The 24,790-nt window shown below is 33.4% G+C and overlaps 1 protein-coding gene across 3 annotated transcripts in view; it reads left to right on the top strand.

Moving 5' to 3' along the window:
* Positions 1–24,790, top strand: part of LOC129758533 (small G protein signaling modulator 2-like) — a 72,506-nt gene that overhangs the window by 34,224 nt on the left and 13,492 nt on the right. For all 3 annotated transcript variants that reach the window (XM_055756052.1, XM_055756054.1, XM_055756053.1), the window contains 8 exons: positions 8,538–8,759; positions 8,824–9,136; positions 9,397–9,582; positions 9,642–9,781; positions 20,505–20,664; positions 20,723–21,654; positions 21,711–21,835; positions 21,900–22,079. In XM_055756052.1, the coding sequence (XP_055612027.1) occupies positions 8,538–8,759; positions 8,824–9,136; positions 9,397–9,582; positions 9,642–9,781; positions 20,505–20,664; positions 20,723–21,654; positions 21,711–21,835; positions 21,900–22,079 (2,258 nt within the window). The remainder of the gene's footprint in view (positions 1–8,537; positions 8,760–8,823; positions 9,137–9,396; positions 9,583–9,641; positions 9,782–20,504; positions 20,665–20,722; positions 21,655–21,710; positions 21,836–21,899; positions 22,080–24,790) is intronic.

The following is a 24,790-nucleotide window of genomic DNA, read 5'->3' as shown; positions in this document are numbered from 1 at the left end:
AGATATTTCCAAGTACCAGATAATTTTTTAACCTTTCTTTAAGGTTGAAAAAGGACCATTAGCCGGTTAGGATCATATAGTCCCGGATTACTATTTTAGCTGTATCTTCAAATCTACTGAACCGATTTGCTACAGTTAAGTAAAATTGTGATATCCCGGTTCGAATAATGAAATTTAACTATGTCAGCTAAATTTCAGCTGATTATTTTTTAAATAATTTTTTATCACATTTAGAACCGCGAAAAACACACAATGAGAGATTACCGGAAAACGCCGTGCTTTATTTCAACATAAAATGGACCAAATATACGCAGATTCCATAATCTTGAGGGCGTTTTCTATTTTCAATAATATTCTTTGATAAATAAATTTAAAGCTTTAGAATAGCTGTGCGCAGTGTAACGGAAAGCGTAAAGCAAAAATTAATTTACCTCACATTTAGTCGTCAAAATGTTGAAATTCTATGATTCAATACTTAAATTGGTCACTCTATCAGTCTCTTCAAGATAAATTTATTACTTTCGACCATAAATGAATGTTATTTAACAGAAATGCAATTTTTTAATCAAAATTCCATGATTCTCATGAAATTATAATTAAAAAAAATCATAGTTTTTAAACTTTGCAGTAACTTTCCAAATAACCAGCTATGGATCTGTAAAACCAATCTTTTTTATTGTTTAAATATGAACTCTTTATCTATCTGGAAGCATACAAGTCAAAAGTTTTTCAATACGACTTTAGCAAAACAAGATGCCTTTGAGTGGACTGTTCCAAGTGAATGAATTTACAAGTAGAGTAACGTATATGATTCTGTGGAGTCTCCACCGAACGTACAATTTACTGTCAAGCAATTGAAAATCAAACCATTGTCATATGGAATGGTCCATAGGATGTAGAGATAAACCATCCCTTTCATTGCGATATTTTAGTGAGGGTAACTGCCCAACGCACTCTATCCTCTACATTGATTCGATAAGATGTCCGGATGGCCTTTCCCCACCCACTCAATGAATATTACATTAGACCGCTGCAAGCTTCGTATAAAAATTTCAAATTCTTAAATTTTTACAACTCCCATAAGTTTGTTTTGTTGTAAAAGCAATAAAAAGTTTGGGAGCGATCTATCTACACACCAAAAATTTTCTAAAATTAAACGAGCCAGAAACGCTTCAACACCTAATAGTTTTTTTTATCTAATCTAGATCAGATCTAATTTTACGTCATTTTGTATTCAAACGACGCGCACTACAAAAATTTGCACATTGGAACAAATGAAATAAATTTTTATTAATATAAATTCAAGTGAAATTTCACAGTTTGAAAAAAAAAAATAGTCATTCATCCTTATTTTTATTCCAAATTATGGGAATCTTAATTTCATTGAATTGGAAAAAAAATAACGATGAATAATTTTTTTTTGCAAACGGTGAAAATTAACTAAAATTTACGTTAATAAAAATTTATTTTCCTAATAATTAATATCTCTGAAAGCTAACGTCACTGAAATTTAACACAAAGCAATGTAATTTCAGAGACGATCTAAATTTATGTCAAACTAGCTGATTTTACCCGGCCTTGCTCGGGTTCACAAAAGATATTAATCAAAATGAGTCGTTTGATTTTTCGAAATATTGGAAGCTTTATATTCATCGTTTTAAGAAATTGGGCCCATGTTTGGCCACGTAAGTTTTGTAAATCTTTTAAAAGTTTTTATTGAGATTATTCACTGTGTTTATCGATTTCATTTTTTTAGAAGAAGCTTACAGTTTTAAGGATTATGAAATGAATTTCAAAATAATTTCCTTCTTCTCTATCACAAAAAACTTTAATCTCTTTTGGAGACTATCCCACTTTTCAAGATGGATGATCTCCCTGTACATTGGTATATTTAAGTTTTATTTTAATTAAAAATTTCTAAAAACACTTCCGAACCTTGTTGAACCATGTTTAAGACTCATTTGGCATGTTTTCAATTGTATGTTTCCTTTTTTCGCTTTTTTAATTTAACTCTGTTTTTCTTAAATGTTGAAAGTTGTACTAAAAGTTTCTTGGAGTTATCGAAAAGAAATCATTTCTGAATCGCAATAACCATTTAAATGTTTTGGAAATGGTCTTATTTGAGTTCCATTAATTATTTTGAAGAGTGATCAATGTTAAAATTCTTTGAAATCATTTGTTTGAACTCACAGTACCAAACGGTTTTTTCAAAATTGGATGGTAGAATTGAACACATTGATGACCAAAAATAAATCAAAAAGTATAAATAAATTGGCCAATGAAATAGGATTGTATAAAACTAAAAACCTCAGATTGTATAATCTAATCAATTTTCTAATCCCCCATTTAGATTCCCCGGCGGGTATCAAAGCGTTGAAATTGCAGTCTTCAACATATATGTAACTCTGAATCTAATGATTTTTTCTTTCTCTATAAGGAATCCTAAAAATTTGAAAATGGTTGGTTAAAAGCTGGAGTTTATGAAAATCGGTTCATTAGTTTTTCAGCATTCAGTCCAAATAGTTATTCAGCTGAAGAAGCCAATTCACTGTTGAATGTTCAGTTCACTGTATATTCTCAAGGCCCCCCAGCGGGGCGGCAGGCAGCACATTGAAAATCACTACAATTTTAGTCAATATATTCTTTACAGGATAGTTGTATTTTTCAATACAAAATGTAGGCTCATTATTGCATCCAAATATCTCGTACCGGTACCACGTGTTTTGAACAGTAGAAGGAAAAAACACCCGCCAAAATTTTACCTTTCAAATCTTTGATGCTCAGCAAGCTTTGATTTGCTTTCCAGTCCACGTGAACTCTTGATGGTCGTTTCTAATGCCCGGCCCATGGTGATGGTGAAAACAATCCCGCCAAAGGGAAAAAATTTGGTTCTGAAAAATGGGTGCCATGACTTTTGGTTTGTGGGGAAAAAAACGAAAGTTCTATGGGAGGGTCCCTTTTCTCAGGTGGGAGGGGCTCGAAACTATTACTAAAACCTTTCCATGGTCCAAACACATAACTGTACCAAATTTCAGGCTGATCGGTTAAGCGGTGTGGATTTGTATAATGTGCATACAAACATATGTAGTCCAACTCATCTTTATATATTAGAAGATTAGATAAGATGCTTTACTTTTGTGCATCCGATTTGACATAAACTTACATCATCTATGATATTACATTATGTCGAATGTGCCTTCAATTTAAGTCTGAGAATTTATGTCTGCAAGCGTTTCTTTTTTCTTTGCTTCAATTTTATGTCAAAAGTGATGCTTCACAATGCACAATCAGTGATGCACAAAGCATCCAATTTGACATAAATTTACACCAAAAAATTAATAGTGTGTTGTCCTGAATAAGCGCAACGAGTTTTAGTTTTGTATGGAAATTTGTTTGGGAAAACAAAATTTTTCATTCATAAATTGCCATAGATGTACTGAAAATTTAAAAAAAAAATATAACTTTGGATGAAAAATGTTCTTTGATTTTTGCAGCACAATTCTAGTGAACAAAGCTCAAAGTTAACTTATATCCCAAAAAAGATATTCGATGTTAAACAAAACTTTTTTTTCAAAATTGTTTTTTTTATTTTAGCCTTTTTTACTGTTTATTTGATGAGGATAAAGGATGAATTCTCAAAAAACTGGTTTGCATAGCCAGGGAATTTATTAATTTATATAACCTTTGCAAAAACATTTCAAGAAATTATTAAAAACTAAAAAATAAGATATTCCATGTCAAACAAAACTTTTTTTTAAAAATTGTTTTTTTTTTAATTTAAGCCTTTTTTACTGTTTATTTGATGAGGATAAAGGATGAATTCTCAAAAAACTGCTTTGTATAGCCAGGGAATTTATTAATTTATATAACCTTTGCAAAAACATTTCAAGAAATTATGAAAAGCAAGCAAAGTTTGCCATTTTCAAATACTTTTCAATGAATTTAGATTTTTTTTTAAATAGTTATAACTTTTTTCATGAAATAGTCAAATCCAAAAATCAAAGACCAACTTCATTTAAAGCTAATTTGAATTTTTTGGATAATTTAATCTGCACATTTTTTCTTCCATACAAATATCCATACAAAATTGAAACGCGTTGCGCTAACTCAGGAATAAACAAAATCGTCTAAAATTTTACAATGATGCTCCGTGACCCAAAAGGCATCGAAAAAACATATGGGAGCAAAAAGAGCGGTCTAATACATATATGAAAGTTAGGGTGGCAATGGATGTTTGGGAAAAAGTCGTGATCTAATTTCAAAAACCATATACATTTTGTAGATTGGCCAAAAAAACTGACCTGTACTAAATTTTAGCTCAATCGCACTTCATTAAGAGGTGTCTCAAAGCTCTCAAGGTTTCGGTATTTTTAGTCTAAAAAATCACCAAATGCATGAAAAGTCGACATCTGATGTTATCTCCGAAAAAAAGTTTTGGTCAAATTTCAATTTTCTGGTACAAAGTCGGTTTTCCGAAAAAACGGTTAGTTTTCCTGAAGAAGTACCAGAATGTCGATTTTTGTCGAAATTTTTTTTCGTGAACACATTTCTAAGTTTTTTGGCATAAAAATTAAAATTTCGATTTTCGAACACATGTTTACAACATTTTTGAACTAAGTAAGCTGTAACTAAGCAATTTAGAAAGTAGAAAAGTTTTTGGGTTATGCCCCAAATATGAAATTTTGGGAACATAAAAAAGTACGTGTACTTATATTTAAATATATTGGAATGCATAACATTAATTCGGAATCTCTTTTTGTATATTAAAGGTGAATGAATTTGCTATCGATCATTTGAACTTCATTTTTGCGTATGATGAACAGTATTCTTGATAAAAGTGAATTTGTGATAGATAAATAATAATAAATGCTTTTTTTTTTAGAGAAAAATTGGTTTTATCGACAGTTTCAGACTCGTTGGTAACTTTTTAAAAATCTGGTTTTCTATTATTCGAAAAAAATCAGTTCAAAACAAAGACCTTAAGTGGTTATTTATCAAAACTGGTTGAAATTTGAAGATGTTATGGCTATTTAACAGTAATTTTTGCATTTTTGAATAATTTAACGAACCGCAGTGTACTAATCTTAGTATAGGAAGAATTAAATATGATAAATATCACTCGATTCAAGGAAAAATTGATTAGAGGCTTACCAGAAAGTCATATGCCAAATTTCAGTAAGATCTCAAGGTATTTTGCTCCAGAGAAGCAAAAAATACTGTTTTCAATTGATAACTTTTTTCTTTATTGACTGATTGAATTTTATGATTATTTTTCTCAATGCCTTAGCCAAGACAAATATTTCACCCGAAGACTACAACGCCATTGAACTTAAAACAATAAATTTATTGCAGTTCAAAAATTGAATTTTGGCCCCAAATTGTCGTTAAAAATCATGTTGCAGTCTCGGGTGAAATATTTGTTTCAATCAAGGCTTTAAGATAAATATTCACAAAATGTAATCAATCAATTAAGAAAAAAGTTATCAATAAAAATACCTTAAATTCCCATTCACGTATGAGACTCAAGCAACCCCTCCCCATGGTCAGATCTTACTGAAATTTGGCGTATGACCTTCTGGTAAGCTTATAATCAATTTCAGCTTATAGCGAGTAAAATTGATCATGTTTTATTCTTCCTATACTAAGATTAGTACACTGCGGCTCGTTAAATTATTCAAAAATACAAATATTACTGTTTTAGTTAAATAATCATAACTTCTTCAAATTTCTACCGATTTTGCTAAATAACCAATTAAAATCTTTGTTATCAATTGATTTCTACGATTCATAGAAATTCAGAATTTTGAAATGTTACCAACGAGTCCAAAACTGTCGATAAAACAAAATGTTCGAAAAAAAAACGTTTTATTATTTTTTAATCACAACTTCACTAAAACAACAATACTGTTGATCATACGCAAAAATGAAGTTCAAATGATCGATAGCAAATTTATTCACCTTCAAAATACAAAAATAGATTTCAACTTGATGTTATGCAGTTTTTTATATTTGATTGTTTTGAATTTCATTTTCGGATTCAGCGCCCGATTTCACATTATAAATTTGGGTCAATCGATTAAGTTCATGATTTAAAAATAAAAATTTCAACTAGGATGAAATTTTAACTCGATTTTTGACAAAAAATCGGGATAACACCAGAATTCGACGTTTTTTGCATTTTAAGTCATTTGGCATCAAAATTAAATTTATGATTTTTCCGATTCCCCCCCTTGGTGATTTTGGAGGGTAAAAAAAACGAAACTTTGAGCGCTTCGAGGCACCCCTAAATTAAGTGCCATTGTGCTTAAATTTTGTTCAGGTCAGGTTTTTGGACCAATTAAAACGAAAAGAAAACCAGCTGAGGAGGCCCTCGTGAAATAATATCTCTAATAGTTTCATTTTAATACAAGTCAAGGGGGTGGGGGGCTCTTAGAGTATGAATTGCAGAATTTTTCAGCATTTATGTGGGCTGAGTAAATCAGGATAAACTTTTCCCTAAACCTGACAAAATCTGGGCATTTGAAATTTTCCAACGCAAAATCCGAACAGAAACCAAAGACTATTAAAAAAAAACAGGCAGTAAGGAAAAATAACTCAATTTTTTTTCAGAAGCAACACGTCAGCAGCATTCAAATCGTTTTTCTAACTCCCAAAAACCATTTATCTGAAGCTTGCTCAAAAAAAGTTACCAGCTTTAATTCAATTGTTTTTTTGTTATGTAAAGAATATGGAATTGACTTTATAATATATATTCTGGAAACAGGCAAGAACGGAGTTTTCTTTACGTATCCACTTTACTTGTAACACCCGGACTTGTCCGAATAAATTTTTCACAATTAAATAAAAAGTAATGGCTTTAAACTGGCGACCAGAATAGCTTTTCTTAGCTTTGCCTAAATTTGAATTAATAACAGTAACTACCCCCTTTTATAGAACATTTGTAGTACATAGGAATATAGAATAACATCTCCCATTTTCATTAAGCACAAATTTCTCGCATTGAGTACACAGGTACATCGCTTTTAATTTCAGCTTTTACATTATTTGTGGGGGATATTATAAACATGCAATTTATGGATGGATTCATGTTTACTTACTGTTTACTTAATTAAAAGTCTTTATAATAAACACTTCAGGTTTTGATTCCGGGCAATATTTGGGTGTTATTGAATTAAAATAACGAGCCATCTAGAATGAATTTTTCAATCATTAAACAAATAAGCCTTAGTTTAAACATTGGGGAAAGGTTTCCTAAATGGGCCTATCGGGTTAAATGACCCTACGGCTGTTTGATGAAATAGCTGACTAGACAGCTTATCTGACCAATGCATTTTGAGGGTGAAACGCTCAGAACATAAGGCAAGAAAGAATTTTATGAATTTACAAACTCAAAAAAATTTAAAAAATCATACAAGGTTTTGATACATTTTGATGTAATATTTCGACTTTTAAAAATAATACGTAAAGAAGCTTAAAACAAAAACTAGTATGGTTTTTATTTCTTACTCAAATGAACTTATGAAATTAAACATATTTCAGCTTTTGTGGAGGTTCAATAATGATTATACAGTGGAATAATAGAGTGTTTTTGTATGCCCCCATCATGTTTGTAAAATGCCTCCATCCTAAAATAACAGGTTAAATAGAATAAATAAATGATTTTTATCATTGAACCTTCAAATCTAAGCTCTGAATAACATCTTAAGAGAGAATTGATGATCCAAAAACAAATATGATAAAGTTTTTCTCTTGAATGAACTGCCTCCATAGTATGGCAACCCTAACTTTTGTTTTATTCCATAAAATTATAATATACATAGATTTTTATTAAACTTCAGCTTTGTCGTACGGAAATTATTACTTTCTAGCAGTTTCAATGAAATTATACGGAAATATTGCCCAAAAAACTGAAATTTTGTTCAAAACATAAATAGGCGCATTTAGCCCGCACGGTTTGAGGTTCGGCATTTTAGACAACACTTATAATAAAATCGTTTTCTTGGAAACAGAAGAAAATTTTAACATAAACATTACTCCAATGTATAAAAAACAGATGCCTGCACATGTATATATAGTTTTTGTACACATATTCGATGTGATATTTGATTAAATCAGTGTTTTGCTTAATAGGCGCATATAGCCCGCTCCTCCCCTTCTTCCCCTTTTTCAGAAAATCAACTCTGAAAAAAAAAATTATATTAAAAAAGCTACTGTAGTTGCTGAAAGAAGACCAATCCGCCATACTGAGTTCTTATATAAATTTTCCATACCAGTTTCAGCCTTCGATTTGATATTCGAATATATGCGAATATATCCCATAAATCTCATTCGAAGAAATTCATATGAGATGTATGGGATCTTTGGTCACGATTTCTAGCCCAGTTTTTCTTCTCCCGTTTTGATGCTCATGATGGTCTCAACAATGTCTGTCACGAGAGCAGTTTTTAAAATATCTATTCCAGAAGAAATTGCGACACACGATTGATTGAATTTAAATTTAAATTTGACTAATATTTCAAATTTTTATTCAATTGCAGGTCCAAAGACATCGCATCAGTTCCGGCAATCCCACGTCGCCAGCCATCCGCAGACCAATGTTAAACTTCAAGCGTAGTCTGCACACGAGCTCCGATGAGGGCAGTATGGCCTCGTTCAAGTCCAATTCGTTGGTATCGGCCTCGAAGGACTACGTCGAGTCACTGCATCAGAACTCACGAGCCACACTTTTGTATGGCAAGAATAACGTCCTCGTGTTACCGGTAAGTGAAATTGGACTTTTATTTTTTTTACAAAACGTTCATAGGATTGTTTTGAATTTTACAGAAGGAGGTCAGTGAACCGATGCCCGGTTATCTGAGCCTGCACCAGACGGTTCAATCGTTAACGATCAAGTGGACTCCGAATCAGCTTATGAATGGATACACCGAATCGACCGAGACCATCGATAAAAGTTCTTTCTGGGCGTACGCTTTGAACGTTAATGTGGATGAGATTGTTTACGTTCACTGCCATCAGGCACGTGGAGGCGATACAGGTGGGACGATCATACTAGTGGGTCAGGATGGAGTGCAGAGACCACCGATTCATTTTCCCGAGGGTGGACACATGGCTGCGTTTCTGAGCTGTTTGGAAACTGGTCAGTTTTGTGAATTATGTGCGATGACTCTCTGGAGCCACCAAATTGATTATTTTTGAAGAGGAACAAAACGGTATAAACAATATTCACACGCTAAGGTTTTTATTGATTGAGGAATTCGAGATATTGAATCTATGTTAGATCTTTTCATTCTAAGACTATCTGTAGGAAAAGCTGGAGCTTTTGGTGGCTCCAGAGAGTGCAGACTAATTTAAATTTTTCTTAGTCGAAAACTGTCAATATTTATAACTTTCTTACAGGTTTATTGCCCCATGGTCAGCTAGATCCACCGCTATGGTCCCAACGAGGTATTGGAAGAATCTTTCCCTGGCCACACAAATCACGGCGCCGACCGTTGCCATCACTGCTGGAAGCTGCCACAAGCGATGAACTGCCGATAGACTATGTGTTCCGGGTTGTTAACAAGACCAATCCCGAAGAGTTTTGTAAGTTTGCATACAAGTTTAGAATTTTAGGCGAAATATTTATGATAATACCATTTCAGTGGCCGCGCATTCCATTCTGGACGTGGGTAGAACTAGCCCACGCTACCGGGCCCAGCTGAGTAGCTGTAGTACCAACGAAAGTAGTGATTGTTCCAGCAAGAGTCTTTCGATCGACGCCATGTCCATTGATAGTCCTAATGTAAGTTTATAAATACCTTACCGGTTTGACACCGGTAGCGAACTAAGCAAGGCCCTTGAGACAGTTTCTGTTGAATTTATTAATGGCTATTGGATTTCAAGTTAAGCGAAATTTAACTATTGGAATCAGAATTCTAAATAAAAAATCAGAACATTTTTCAAGCAATAAAAAGAGCAATAAATAGAATTGGAAATCCGAAAACGGATTTTTGGAACATTTTCCAAAATTTGTAAACTTAAGTGCTGTAACGATGCAAAATTTTAGTTTCTTCAGTTATGATGCTCTCTCTGGAGCCACTTGTAAAAAATTTTCTAGCTGCGTGTATTTAGAATATTGAATACCACTTTGGACGATTTGTTTTCATGTTGGAGACATTTTTCAGCTTTAATATGCTTCAGATAGTCATAATTCCAAAGTTCTCTTTACAGAACTTGGAAAACACGATCTCTATTTAGAAATTTCATTGAAAAATTAAAAAAAGGTCAGTCTAGATCTTACAGTTTTGAAGATAGTTTATCAGCAAATCAAAGTTCAAGATAAAAAAAAGAATGTTACATTAGACTGAGTCGATTTGGGGTCATTTATGAATTTCTCAAACCCTAGGGCCTACAAAGCTTCGTATTGGTTAAAAACTCATTCATGATTCCTTGCAGAGTTTTAAGGTAACATTTACAGAAATAAACTTGAACTTTTATGTTTGTATCAAAATTGAATATTTTGTTCTGAAGAATTTATCTTGTTTCTCTTTCTTCTGTGGATCCATGCTTACTTTTTAGATTGATACATTGATTTAAATTCAGATTCATCCACAAATTAACAAAATTGACAAAATTGACAAAATTAAAAAAAATTGACAAAACTGTCAAAATTGACAAAACTGACAAAATTGACGAATTTGACAAAATTAACAAGATTGACAAAATTGACAAAATTGACTATATTGACTAAAGTGACTGAATTGATTAAATTGACAATATTGACAAAATCAACAAAATTGACAAAATTGACAAAACTGACAAAATTGACGAAATTGACAAAATTAACAAGATTGACAAAATTGACAAAATTGACAAAATTGACAAAATTGACTCAATTGACTATATAGACTAAAGTGACTGAATTGATTAAATTGACAATATTGACCAAATCAACAAAATTGACAAAACTGACAAAATTGACGAAATTGTCAAAATTGTCAAAATTGATAAAGTTGACAAAATTTTAAAAATTGACAAAATTGACATACTATCAAAATTAACAAAATTGATAAAAATGACAAAATCCACAAAGTTGGCAAAATTGACCTAATATCAAAATTGACAAAATTGACGAAATTGCCAAAAATTATGAAAATTGACAAAATTGACAAGATTGACAAAATTGACAAGATTGACAAAATTGACATAATTGTTAAAAATGCCAAAATTGAAAAAGTTGGCAAAGTTGTCAAAATTGAACAAATAGGCAAATCTGGCAAAATCACAAAACCGTCAAAATTGACAAAATGACAAAATTGGAAATATTGACAATTCAATATTGTCAAAGCTTTTAATATCTATAGTTTCTCCGACCGATTACACTAGTTTACAGTATTTTAAAACTTAGTAAGCTGAAGATAACTTTAATGTGAAATTGGGGGCTGAATCTGAAAATGAAACTCAAAAAAAATCTTAGTGGAACAGATTTTGAGTTATGCTTCAAATATGAAATTTTTTTGAATAAAAAAAGTCCGTTCAACAGTATTGTTGATATACGTGAAGTAGTGTTTAAAAAATATTTGAAAATGCATTAAAAAAAATTTTTTGGTCGACAGTTTTAGACTCGATGATAACATTAAAAATCTTTTTTTTATAGACCATAAAGAAATCAATGAAAAACTAGTAATTTGGGTTCTCTCGAGCAAAATAACTTAAAATTCCATTCACGGTTGAGGCTCAAGCAACCCCTCCTCATGGTCAGATCTTACTGAAATTTGACCTTCTGGTAAGCTTATGATAAATTTAAGTTTAGAACGAGTCAATTCCTTCCATATAAGGATAAGTACACTGCGGTTCGTTAAGTTGTTCAAAAATTCAAATACCTACTACTGTTTTAGTAAAATATCCATAACTTCTTCAATTTTCAACAGGTTTTTATAAATAACCACTTGAAATCTTTGTTTTAAATTGACATTCACGGTCCATAGAAAATTATATTTTTTAAATGGTACCATCGAGTCTAAAACTGTCGATAAAACTAAATTTTCTCTTAAAAAAATGCATTTTTTGCAATACCTTTTCTATCACCACTTCACTAATATCAACAATACTGTAGATTGAACGCATAAATAAAGTTCAGGTGATCGATAGCAAATTAATTCACTTTCAATATATAAAAAAGATATTTTAAATTAATTGTATGCAGTCCGAGATATTCGAATACAAGTACCCACAAGAACTTTTTTTATTTTTCAAAAACTTCATATTTAAAGCATAACTCAAAAACTGTTCTAGGACAAGAACACCATCTTTGGGATTCAACGCATTTGTGGTCTATTAATAATAACGAAAGGTTTTTTGGGAAAATTTTTTGATAGTGTAGCTTAAGCATGTTTCTCAGCTTCAAATCGATATATTTTTTTAGCGGAAATATGTTTTGAAACTATCATTTAAGCCTTTTTATTCAAAATTACTTTTTTCCCAACGATTCAACACAATGTTTCAAATATTGAACAGGCAATGTTCTAATTATTGAACATGTAAACATTGAATGTCAAAGTATATATTAAGGGGTATTTCGCTTGATAGTATGCTTTGAAAGGGCGATTTTGGTTGAGCTAGCAACCAAGAAACAGTTTGTTTATATTTCCAAACACCAACCGATGTTTGTTCAATAACTGGTACATGCATTTCTTTACGAAACGAGTACTGCAAGATTGAACGTTCAATAATTGAAACATTGGCGTTTTCTGTGATCCAATGATTGAACACTTAAATTCGTTAAATTTTAAGAAAATAGGGATTATAAAGACTGCCACTCTTCCAGAAATTTTTCAAAAAGACTTAGTTGAAAACACTAATATTATTATCTAAGACGTTTATTTGTCTTTAATCCAATTTTCCTCCCAATCAAAAAAAGGCTGCACAGCAAAAAAAGTATTGTTATATTACATCAATTACCTGCACATAACTTGAGTCGCAAATGTTACTTATTATTACATCACCCTGATTTATCCGGCTGTTTGAAATCATTGTTTGCCTTTTTATACCGCTCAGGCAAGTGGCCCAAATTTCCTAAAAATGAAAAATAATGGAATTATATTTCAAGCCATAGCTTTGCTTACATTTTTATTTAATTTTGGTAGTACTTACAAGCCAAACAAATACAGCTGAGGTCCGTAATCTGTTTTTTACTTTTTGAAATGAATAAAATTTGAACGTCAATTGAGGAAAATATTGACTACTTGATGCGATATCACATAGAAAGTTTTGATATTACACTACACGACGTATTCGCATTGTGTACATCGTTTAGATGTATTATTGCGACAGAAATCACTAAAACTACATCATCTCCAGAAATTACATCGTCCATCGTTACATTATTTTTTGCTGTGTGTTCTTCATCCAGTCGAAAAATCAACCCAAAATTTGATAACACATTCTAGTTCCGGGGATTGTTGCTTTAAGAGTCCAAAATTCTTGATACAAATTTGAACAGAGGTAGAAAATGCTTCAACAGTGGCACAACCATTTTTAATTAATTTATCTACTGCATATTATTGTTTTAATTGATTAATGTTTTACGAGTGTTCAATATATGGTACCTGTTCAATAACTAGTGCTTCTACCCTACTAAGATTTTTTTTGTACAAAATCTTAATTTGAAAATGTTTATGGAAAAACACACAAAAATGTTCGGTAAATGTCACTTTTTTTTGGTTTTTCTTGAATGTTTTTTTTTACTCGCGGACATTGGCTCAGGAGACAACAGACTTACCAACTGAGCTATATCTTAAGCCCGGAGCATACTGAAAAATTTTTTTGCTACAACTTTGTCGAAAATTGCAAAGCCTTTAGAATAGCGAGAAAATAGTTATAACGTCCTAAACTCAGCATTCTTTTTTCATGAAAAGAAACTCGAAACACTGACACATTTTCTGTCCAATTTTGAGAAATATTATTTTACCAAGAAGTTCATTGGTTTTAGAACCTTGAAATGTTCTGATGAAATGATCTTCATAAAATTCTTTATCATTTGCAAAAATTGAAATAAGGTTACTAGAAACTTAGTGTCACCAGATGCAATGGTTTCGCAAAAATTCAACTGAAAGTAGGAGGAGCTGTTTTTTTTTACTCACAATAAATTGTTCATATACAATTTTTAATCAAGTTTGGGCATTTCCTACAGTGTGGTTTGTTGGGCTCGAACAGATTTATGCCTTTTTGTAGAGAAGTAGGGCTGGGTGGGGTAGTTATGAACAAAATTACTCAGTTTTTCATAATACCAGCTCGAACAAGTAGCTCTTTAATTTTAAATTCTGGAAAGTAACCAAAAATGAATGACCAGTTTCCTTCTTCATTTTAAGATTTTTGCTTATTTTTAAGTTGCAGCTTGTGGGCGTAAAATGCTTGTTCATAATTACTCCGTCTGTTCATAATTACCCCCTTGTCTATGAGGTAATTATAAACACTGTAACGATTCTTGTTATGTGGTGACTTTTGATATTGGCTTTATTCCTAGATTGAAACCCCATCTAAACAGTGTATTGTAGTGAGATTGGTAGATTTTTTAAATTTACTGTTGAGAAGTTATAGGTTATTTTCAGTTTTACATAGCTGGAAGGCATCTTTTCATATAATCACAGACTCACAATTCAAAAACAAAATAAAGCATTGTTTTAGGCTTATTTTCAAGATTTGGATGGTTATCGTGATTTTGAAGGAAAAAAGTAAATTTTGATCATAAAACAATGCCGAGAAAACACGTGTTCATAATTACCCCGCATCTTGAAAAGTATGGGGTAAATATGAACACTTCTTTGTGCGTGGGTGGAAATTTTTTTCAACATAAAATCATATCACACCACGTGAAACATCAATTACCAAACGTTAAACTTTCAAGAACAACATTTTATCTCCATTCACATTGACGGAGGAGTCAATTTATAAGACACGTCTCAAAACGATTTTCGTTTCTCAGATACATACATTTTGTTAATAACTGTAACTACAAAATTTATACAGTAAAGTTTGCAAGTTATAACTGTAACTTATCAATAGAATGACAGACTATCACATTTGATCAATTTTGAGACCCTACTATGACCCTAACGCTTACGGCGTTTGTTCGGAATAGCCCCTTGTTCATCATTATCCCATTTAGTTCAACCTGTAAACCTTCTCCTACCGCTTTGCAGTCTTAGGCAAAGTTGGAGCAAGAGAATTTTTCAATATGCTCCATATGGAACTTCATTTGCATAGCGTGAGAAATTCAAATATTCAAGAAAATCCATGACATTTTCCAAACAGATTTCTGCGTTTTTCCATAACCGCTTTCAAATCAAAACCCGGGTGCATAAATCTCATTTTTAAAATCAGCAACAATTCTGTCATTTGTTTTCACCAAAAACAAAACTTTTTCGACTTCAGGGTTAAAGTAGAATTCTTATATTAAAAATCATAAAGGTATACTATTGGGAAATTTCATTTAAGAATTTCTGTTAATATTAATACTTTACTTTAATCTTCGATGAATCTTTTATCAATCTGTTATAAATTTTGAATGAATCTTCTCGAAATATTTTATAGATCTTCAATGTATATTTTATGAACTTTTATGAATTCAGTGAATCCCTGATTTTGTCACGCACCAATTATGTCTGCCCCAAATTTTGTCTTTCCCTGGTTTTGGCACCTTTTTTGACCCGATTTTTTTACTTCATTGGATTTAATTTTAAAAATACTCAGATTTAAACTTACTCCTTTAGGGATGATTATGAATTGATTTCACGTCAATTGAAAAACATTGTAATACAACATGATAACATCGATAGCGATAGTGAAGACGACTTATGAATGATACATAGAAAATATGTCCGATTGTATACAAGTGTTTTTTTTTTCACATTTGAACAATACAGTTGGTACAATCAAAATCATAGATATGAGGATACAACGTTCTATCAAGCTTGGTTTTGAACCCTTGGAGGAAAAGGGTTATAAGTGCGTAAAAGCTTAGTTCGAGAAAATAGGCATTGAAATGGTTGTGTTATTCCGTTTTCATGAATTTTTCGAAAAGTTGTATTTTTCTTTCAAACTCTAAATATGTAAATAAAATTCTAAAAATTAAAAAAATCACCAAACAAAGTTTGAAAAATGAAAAATCGGTTGGAATTGAAAACTTAAAATCGACCAATTTGGCTCTTATACCCCTTCGCCACAAGAGGATGACGTTATTTTTTGAGAGACCTAAAGCATCAGATCAACTATGTTGTCCTCCAACATCTGTACAAGTTCATTCGAAATAGCAGAAGTATTGTTCCCTTGGTTGTCAGTTTGATTTTTTTATTGGAAGTTGTTCGAAACAAATCATTTTTAAATCTTATTTTAATACCTTGTTGTTTTCATAAGGTCATTTGAGATTTGACCCACTGGGGATCATTCGTTCTTTTTGATAATACCGGTCGAGACACTCTTTAAGAAACACTGCAATGCAACACAATTTTATGATATTTCGATGAAAAAGAGACTTAACTCATCAATTATCAACTATAAGCTCACAAATAAAACGCCCTACACAGTTTTAAATAACATTTTACTTAGAAATCAGAATTAATTTGAACACAATAAATAAACAAAAGTGCTTTTCAAAAATTACCCGATTTTGTCACTATCCCCAATTTATCACTCTAAAATGCATCATAGGGGTGACAAAATCGGGGATTCACTGTATTTGGCAAAGCTTTCATAGATTTATCCACCGACCATGGCCTAGAGGATAGCGTTCAAGTCTTCTAAGCCAGAGGTCATGAGATCGACGGTCACGGCATACATAGTACTCTTTCTATGGGTTGGTGGTATTAGCATTAGTAAAATGCTAGCCATTATAGCCTTGAAAGATGTACGCTTTAATCTTAAGTAGAATTTAGATCTCTTCAAAGAAACATGAAGTTTCACGGAGATCCTATATGTGTGTTTTCTTTTCTTTTAAGATCTTCTTTAAAACAGGTTTTGTCATAAATTTTCTATAAAACTTCTTATAATTTCCTATATAAAAGATTTTATTTCTATCAATCTTCTTTGAAGTTTCTAGATTCTTATATATACGTACATATCTTATACTTAGGTTGGCAGAATTTTTTAAATACGTATCCGGGCGGGACAAATCCGGGCAATTTTATATAAAAACTTGCCAAAATTCGGGAGTTTGGTTTCAAAAATGACGATAAAAAATTCGGGTGATATCCGGGCAAAACCCAGAAATTACTCAACATAGATCCATTAATAAAAAGAAATTTTTTTTTCGCCAAAACTTATCTTTTCTTAGTTTTCGGAAAAAAAAACTTTAAATTGGTTTTGTTTGTTTGCCAAATAAAGTGAAAACCTTATCTTATACAAATGAATCCTGTATAAACCTTTCATGAATTTACTATGCTTTGCGATTGTTTTTTCTTTAAATCTTCTTCATTTTGCTTCTGGTTTCAGAAAAGGGATAGGCTTAAAAGTGACACGGTATCCAAACTAACGGGAAAATTATGCCTACTCTACTTCTATATTTTTTATTAACATTCTTAAAATGTATACGGTTTTTGCTTATTGAGTTTTTTCGGTGAGTGAAACATCTTTTTAAAATTTTACGTAACGTTTCGGGTTACTTTTCTTCACCCATCATCAGACGTCTAAAAATATTTACTTTTATTAAAAACTTTAAACTTTTAAAATTAAATTACATTTATAAAAATTACAATACTTCACATCACTTACAAAAAATACAGCAGCACAATTTTATTCTGTTCGGCTGCTTGTCGGTTTGTTTACTGTCTCTCCTCTCAGTTTGGCTATGAGACCGTTGTAGGTAGCTAGTTTTCCTACTTCGGTTTGTTGATTCGCTGTTCGCTCCTTTCCTCTTACTTGGATGTGTAGGGTTTCGGCAGCTTCTCTGGTTTCCCGAACTCTCAGATTCCGCTCGAGTACTCCTCTTTTCTTGAAGTCGAAACAGTGTTGCGCTTCTATTGCGTGTCGCGCTAATCCCGATTTTGGTTCGTTTTTTACGATTAATTTTTCATGTTCCTGTAATCTTTTTCCGAGCATTCTACCTGTTTGGCCAATGTACACTGGATGGTATGGAATAGACCACATTTGTTCTACCGTTCTATTGCATACCATGCAAAGACTGCCAAGATCTAGTGTTCATTGGCCAAACAGATAGAATGCTCGGAAAAAGATTACAGGAACATGAAAAATTAATCGTAAAAAACGAACCAAAATCGGGATTAGCGCGACACGCAATAGAAGCGCAAGACTGTTTCGACTTCAAGAAAAGAGGAGTACTCGAGCGGAATCTGAGAGTTCGGGAAACCAGAGAAGCTACCGAAACTCTACACATCCAAGTAAGAGGAAAGGAGCGAACAGCGAATCAACAAACCGAAGTAGGAAAACTAGCTACCTACAACGGTCTCATAGCCAAACTGAGAGGAGAGACAGAAAACAAACCGACAAGCAGCCGAACAGAATAAAATTGTGCTGCTTTATTTTTTGTAAGTGATGTGAAGTATTGTAATTTTTATAAATGTAATTTAATTTTAAAAGTTTAAAGTTTTTAATAAAAGTAAATATTTTTAGACGTCTGATGATGAGTGAAGAAAAGTAACCCGAAACGTTACGTAAAATTTAAAAAAGATGTTTCACTCACCGAAAAAACTCAATAAGCAAAAACCGTATAGAAAGTACCGGTGATAAACTTTAATTCATTCTTAAAATACTTTGATAAATAAATCTTGTCTCAATATTTTATAACTTTTTCAATGTTCTGCTATCAGCCTTTTAAGAATCTTCTATGAAACTTCCTGGCATATGTAATTAAACAAGCTATGATCTTCCGTAAATATTATTTTGACTTCTATAATTAATACCTATAGCAACCTTTGTTTTTTTTTTTATAAACTTCTATAAATCTTCTTTTTACAGTTTTATACAGATTTTCTATGAAGAAAACGCATACCATATACAAAACAGATTCACATTTAGAAGACGCATAGAAGATTGGAAGAATATAGATCATTCGTAAAAGATTCATAGAAGATGTGATTCATAAAAGATTCAAAGTTCATTCATAGTATATTCACAGAAAACTCATAGAATATACAAAGCTAAGTCATAGAAGATTCATAGAATTAGTCATGAACAATTCATAAAATATCCATAAAAATTTTAAAGAAACAATTTTTTAAGATCAACAAGAAAGTCATGTTTGATTAAAAAAATGCATAGAATTTATTTGTTGAAGATTTAAAGAAGATTTGCAGAAACTTTATAAAAATCGCCTAGAAAATTTATAGAAAAATAGTAGTTTTTCAGAATTTTTACTTTTCAAAACTTCTGTTTTTAATGAATATTCCTAAGAGTATGTTAATGAGAAGGGCTCTGATCAATGAAATTTGATATAATTAAACAATTTTATGAAAAAAAAAGTTTTTGCTTTCGACACATAGCTTAGCTACATTAAAACACGCAATATTTTTAAGTTTAAGTTACCTGTTTGGATTTTTTGGAGAACGGTCTGATTGGATTTTTTGGAAAACGGTCTTTAACCTTCCAAAGCCGTTCGCAAAATATTCGTTTCGGGGAAACTTGAGTTGTAGTTTGATGGCATTCTCCTGACTGTAAATGTAAACCAATTTTGATCAATTATATTCATTGTGTAGGTAATTTATTCTAATTTCTCAACATTTCAAAATAATGTCGATATGTATTACCTGATTATCAGAAACTGGTTCAGAAAGTAAAAAGTCCGAAAAATCAATTTTATTTTTAAAATACTCATAACTTCTGACAGCTTTTCTGTATTTAAGTGTATCATTGATGTTTGAGATTGTCTAGAATCCATCAATCTGTCAATGTATAGATATGTTGGGGTCCAATAAAACTTTTGACCGCTACCTCAGTTCTTCCGGTAGAAAAAAATCTTACTTTAAAAAAAACGACATCCAATTTTGGCTTTGCTTAGCTGTATTTCATTTCACAATGAACCGATTTTCAAAACTCAAATTTTAATTTTGTGTCGTTAATTTGATAATCATTTTCATAGAACATACTTGGTCTGTCAAATTTCCCAGTTCTTCAGTATATTTGAATGATGATAAAGATGTTTAAAATTTTCGCTTCGGGTCATATTGACCCGAACGGCTTTGGAGGGTTAAGATTGATTTTTTTCCTATTTTCAAAAAGATGTCCAAGAGATGTTTCTAGGAGATTCGCATTCAAATTAAATCTTATACATTATAGAATGATTGGTACCTGAAGTTTTTTCTTTATCATATTTTTTCAAAATTGAATGAAAGTTTTCTCTTCTATTTATAAAAAACCTGATTTTTGCAATTGGATAACTATAGACGAACTGACCTGAAAAGTTCAATTAATAAAAAATCTCTAGCAGTTTGCTCCCGCCTAAATCCGGCCTGTAACAAATGAGAATCAAACTTTGGTCATTCGCCAAATCATAATGCATTTTATTCAAATTCCAGCCTGCAACCAATCAGTCCACAAGTATTGCTCTCGTTTGCTCAACCATGAAACGACAAATCATATCCCGAGCATTCTACGGATGGCTTGCCTATTGCCGGCACCTGTCGACCGTTCGAACCCATCTGTCCGGGCTGGTCAACGGAAGAATCACACCGGATAGTAAGTATCTCATCTAATCTTAAAACTACATCCACAGTGACACATTGGCAATTTTCAGTTGGTGCCGAAGAAGGACTGACACGCAATCGCTGGGAAGGACTTCACGATGAGCGAGGTGTAGTTGGAGACGATCAAGAGGTTTATCGATTGGTGTACTACGGTGGAGTAGAACACGACATTAGGAAAGAAGTTTGGCCCTATTTGCTTGGGCATTACAGCTTCGGAACTACTCCAGAGGAACGTGCAGAACTGGATGAAAATACGAAGCACTACTACGAAACAACGATGAGCGAATGGCTGGCAGTCGAAGCAATAGTCCGTCAGCGGGACAAGGAGAAAACTGCCGTCGCAGTAGCTAAGCTCAGCTCCGGCAGTGGAAGCATCGAAAACAAAAGCAAAGAGGTCGACGAAGAGGAAATGGAGAACGAGGTGTTCGAAGAGAATGGCTTCTCCGATATGTCGGAACCAGAGGTGGAAGACGAAGACAATGCCGCTAAAGCTAACCCACAGACAGAACCAAGCCAAGCAGAGGAGGAAACCGAAAAGGCTGACGTCGAAGAAGACGAAAAGCTGGGATCATCATCGAACAGGCTAGAGCTCCCACTTTCGGATCACAGCAAAGACATCGATAGCAATAAAAGTTCACCGTCCGATTCGTCGTATGCTACAGTTGGAAACGATTTCGTGGATGTTGCCGATATGTTACCGCTACCGAGCAACGAAGACGTACCGATGCAGGACGAGATGGAGGATGACGGACCGTTGGAAGACGCCGAAGAAAGTTCCGTGCAATCGCCGAGCCAACCTCGCGCCGTGATTGTGACTGATGCTTCCATAGATGTTACGATGATGGTCAACAGTGTTAAGGAACAGAACAACAACACCTTGGAGGCGCTGCCAGAGGAAGGTCCTACTCGGCAGCTGGATGCGTTACAAGAACCAAAATCGGCTTGTGTTTCACCGGCCAGTTCCAATGGAGGAATTTATAGCGTACGAGGTTTCTAAATCATACTCAAGAATGCTTTAAAAATAACAATTTCTTACAGAGCGAGCTGTTGGAATCATTCGGGTTGAATCTACACCGTATTGAGAAGGACGTACAACGATGCGATCGGAATTACTGGTACTTTGCAAATGAGAATCTAGACAAACTGAGGAATGTGATATGCACGTAAGACACTCAAAACCCCCTTTTTTAAAATATATTTTTAAATTATACTTTAAAACTATTTCAGTTACGTTTGGGAGCATTTGGATGTGGGCTATATGCAGGGGATGTGTGACTTGGTGGCACCGCTGTTGGTTATTTTTGACGATGAGTCGCTCAGTTATGGGTGCTTCTGTCGGTTCATGGAGCGGATGATTGAAAACTTCCCGAATGGAGGAGCCATGGATATGCACTTCGCTAATATGAGGTAAGTTCTCGCTGTGTACCTTTATATCTCACTTGAATGATTACTGATTTCTACAAAATAAACGAGTCGTCCCACCATTCTTCTTCATCTTCTGCTTGACAATTGCCCAATATTTTTCGATAGGGTGGAATTGAGGGCTGTTGGGTGGGTTGATGTCCTTTTCAACAAAATACACCTCGTTGTCCCGATACCACTGCAGTACCTCTTTGCTGTAGTGGCAGCTTGCCAAATCTGGCCAAAACTTTACTGGTCTATGTGAGATCTAATGTAAGGAAGAATACGTTTTCTCGGGCACTCCTCCTTGTACATCTTGGAGTCCATGGTCTTGTTTAACACAAAAACTGGGTTTTTTTGTTAGCAACTGCAAATACCTTGCCAGATCAAACACTTTCTTGCAAATTTATCGGCAAAAACGAATTTGAACTTGCCGGGGACATCACCCCGACCAGTGGCATTATAGAATTTTTGGTCATGATGCTGCCCAAAATCCATCTTCACGTACGTTTCGTCATCCATGAGGATGCATCCATCGAACTTCGTTAGAATCTTGTTGTATAACATTCGGGCACGTCCTTTGGCTACTACATTCTGCTTCAATGTCCGGTTTTGTTGCTTACTGGCCGAAAAAAGATAGTATTCCTTTGCGCAGAAGAATCCTTCTGACGGTGCACCGGTCGGCTTTGAATTTCTTGGCTATGTCATAGTCCGACTGCCTTAGGTTTGCCTTGATCGTTCTCAACACCTTGAAATGCAGTTTTCGATCCTTAATTTCACTATGAAGCTTGGTATGAGCCTGCCGACCGATGGTATGCAACGTTTGGGAAACGTTTGAGAACGCTGCACATGGTCGATTTGACCTTTTTTAACGATTTCGCGATTTTTGAACCCGACCACGTCGAAATTTTGACGTAGGTGTCCAAAATTAATTTTCGTCTCGCGGCTTCCATCATGTGTAACTTTTTTGAAACAAAACTGATGCACTGATAGACGAAAATATTCCAAAACAATCCATGCTTTAGTTCGGCAACCCGACGAAAAACTTTCCGAATACAGCGGGGATATCTTAAACAACGAATTAGTATCATGAGTAGGGGAAAACTGTACAAGACGCTCCATTCAAACATAATACCAATCCGAAAAGAACCAAATTGAAAGTTTACGATGCTTCAAGGATTATATTTACGTATTATCATGAGGGGAATAAATGATAAAAACACGACTTTGATTATATTTTTGTAAAAAACTTAAACAGCCAGAAAACAAACCGCAGGGTAGAACGCCAAAACAAGTGGACAGAACGCACCAAATGGAAAGGGTGGTGAGAAAAGAACTATGACGAAATTTGTTAGAATTATGCATTATTATCAAATTTGGGAGTCAGCAAATAAAAAGAATAGCATTTTGTTTTTATATTCGGGTTTTCTCAAAAGCTAACAGCATTCAAAATTTGAACGTAAAACACATGGTCTTGCGGGCATTCTGTCCCAATTTTAATATGATTGATTTTAGTAAAAATTTGTGAGAAGTTAGTAAAATACAACAAATTATTTAGTCTTCCGAAAGTGCATACGAGTGGAAAAACGATAAGCTGTAGTTTCATCAGATTGTGCAGGCTGGTTTACTATAAAACCTTATATGTTACCCATGAAAAATAACAAGTTTCATGTTGGTTCCATTTATTCTTCTGTTTCTAAGAACTTAAGTCGTTTTAATGAACTTTTCATGTAATAAATGATGGAAAACCTAGTTTGCTACAGTAAAAAAGAAGAAAAACATCATAAGAAGCCGTAGGTTAGTGTATTTTTGAGAAAGATTGGCTTGGGCCATCTTACCTCGCTGGTGCGTCTTGTATAGTTTTCCCCTAATCATGAAAATCATGAATTTTCATTTTTCCCGGAAACTAAAACGCAAAAAAATGTACAAGCTTGCTTTGATCCTTCCTGATTGAAAAAAATCACGCATTTTAGATAAAGTATAAGCCTGCCATCTTTTGATACAGCCTTTGAGACCGGAGAGAACCATTCAATTGGACAGATTTGGTTTAAATTTGGTCATTTTTTCTTAACCGGGCTTGAATATTTATCGTCGTCTGGGCTTCGCTCCTTACTTTCAGTCGAACGGACCAAATCCCGACCGGTTTTTTTTCGATTTTTCGATCTGGTGTTCTGTTAGACCAATCAGCTCTGGCAGTGACAATCAAAGCAATCTGGATTTCTTTTCACTAAATTTATGAACTGCTAGAAAATGGAGAATTTGAACGCAAAAGCGATTGAGCTGTGTCTTAAATCCTTTTTATTGGTAAGTTTTTTTAGAAAGATTTTAATATAATCTAGTTTGTGTTAAAATCAAGTAACAATTTTCAAGTTTCAATTTTCCGCAAAGGCCCTTCACTAGAAGACATCGTCTATACAAAAATGTCTGTGGAACCGTCTCGCCCAGGTTGTGGCTTCTCCACAGGAACTTCATAGATCGCGCGAGCTCGCCAATGAAGTTTAATAGGATTTTTATGTGTAATTTGATGTGTAAAAGTGGAATTTTATGTGTGAACAAATGGTGAAATAAAAATTAATATGCACAACTACCTACCTAACCTAAGGGTCCGGCGCCGATTGACCGACGCATAGGGCTGAGATAAAAGATCTCCACTGCTGGCGATCCGGAGCCAGCGTCTTCACTTGCTGCCAGCCAAGGTTCTCGTCAACTGTGCGGAT

This window comes from Uranotaenia lowii, chromosome 3 (assembly GCF_029784155.1).
Source record: "Uranotaenia lowii strain MFRU-FL chromosome 3, ASM2978415v1, whole genome shotgun sequence".
Lineage (NCBI taxonomy): Eukaryota > Metazoa > Arthropoda > Insecta > Diptera > Culicidae > Uranotaenia > Uranotaenia lowii.
Note: the sequence above shows the minus strand (reverse complement) of the source record. Positions and strands in the feature narration are given on the sequence as shown.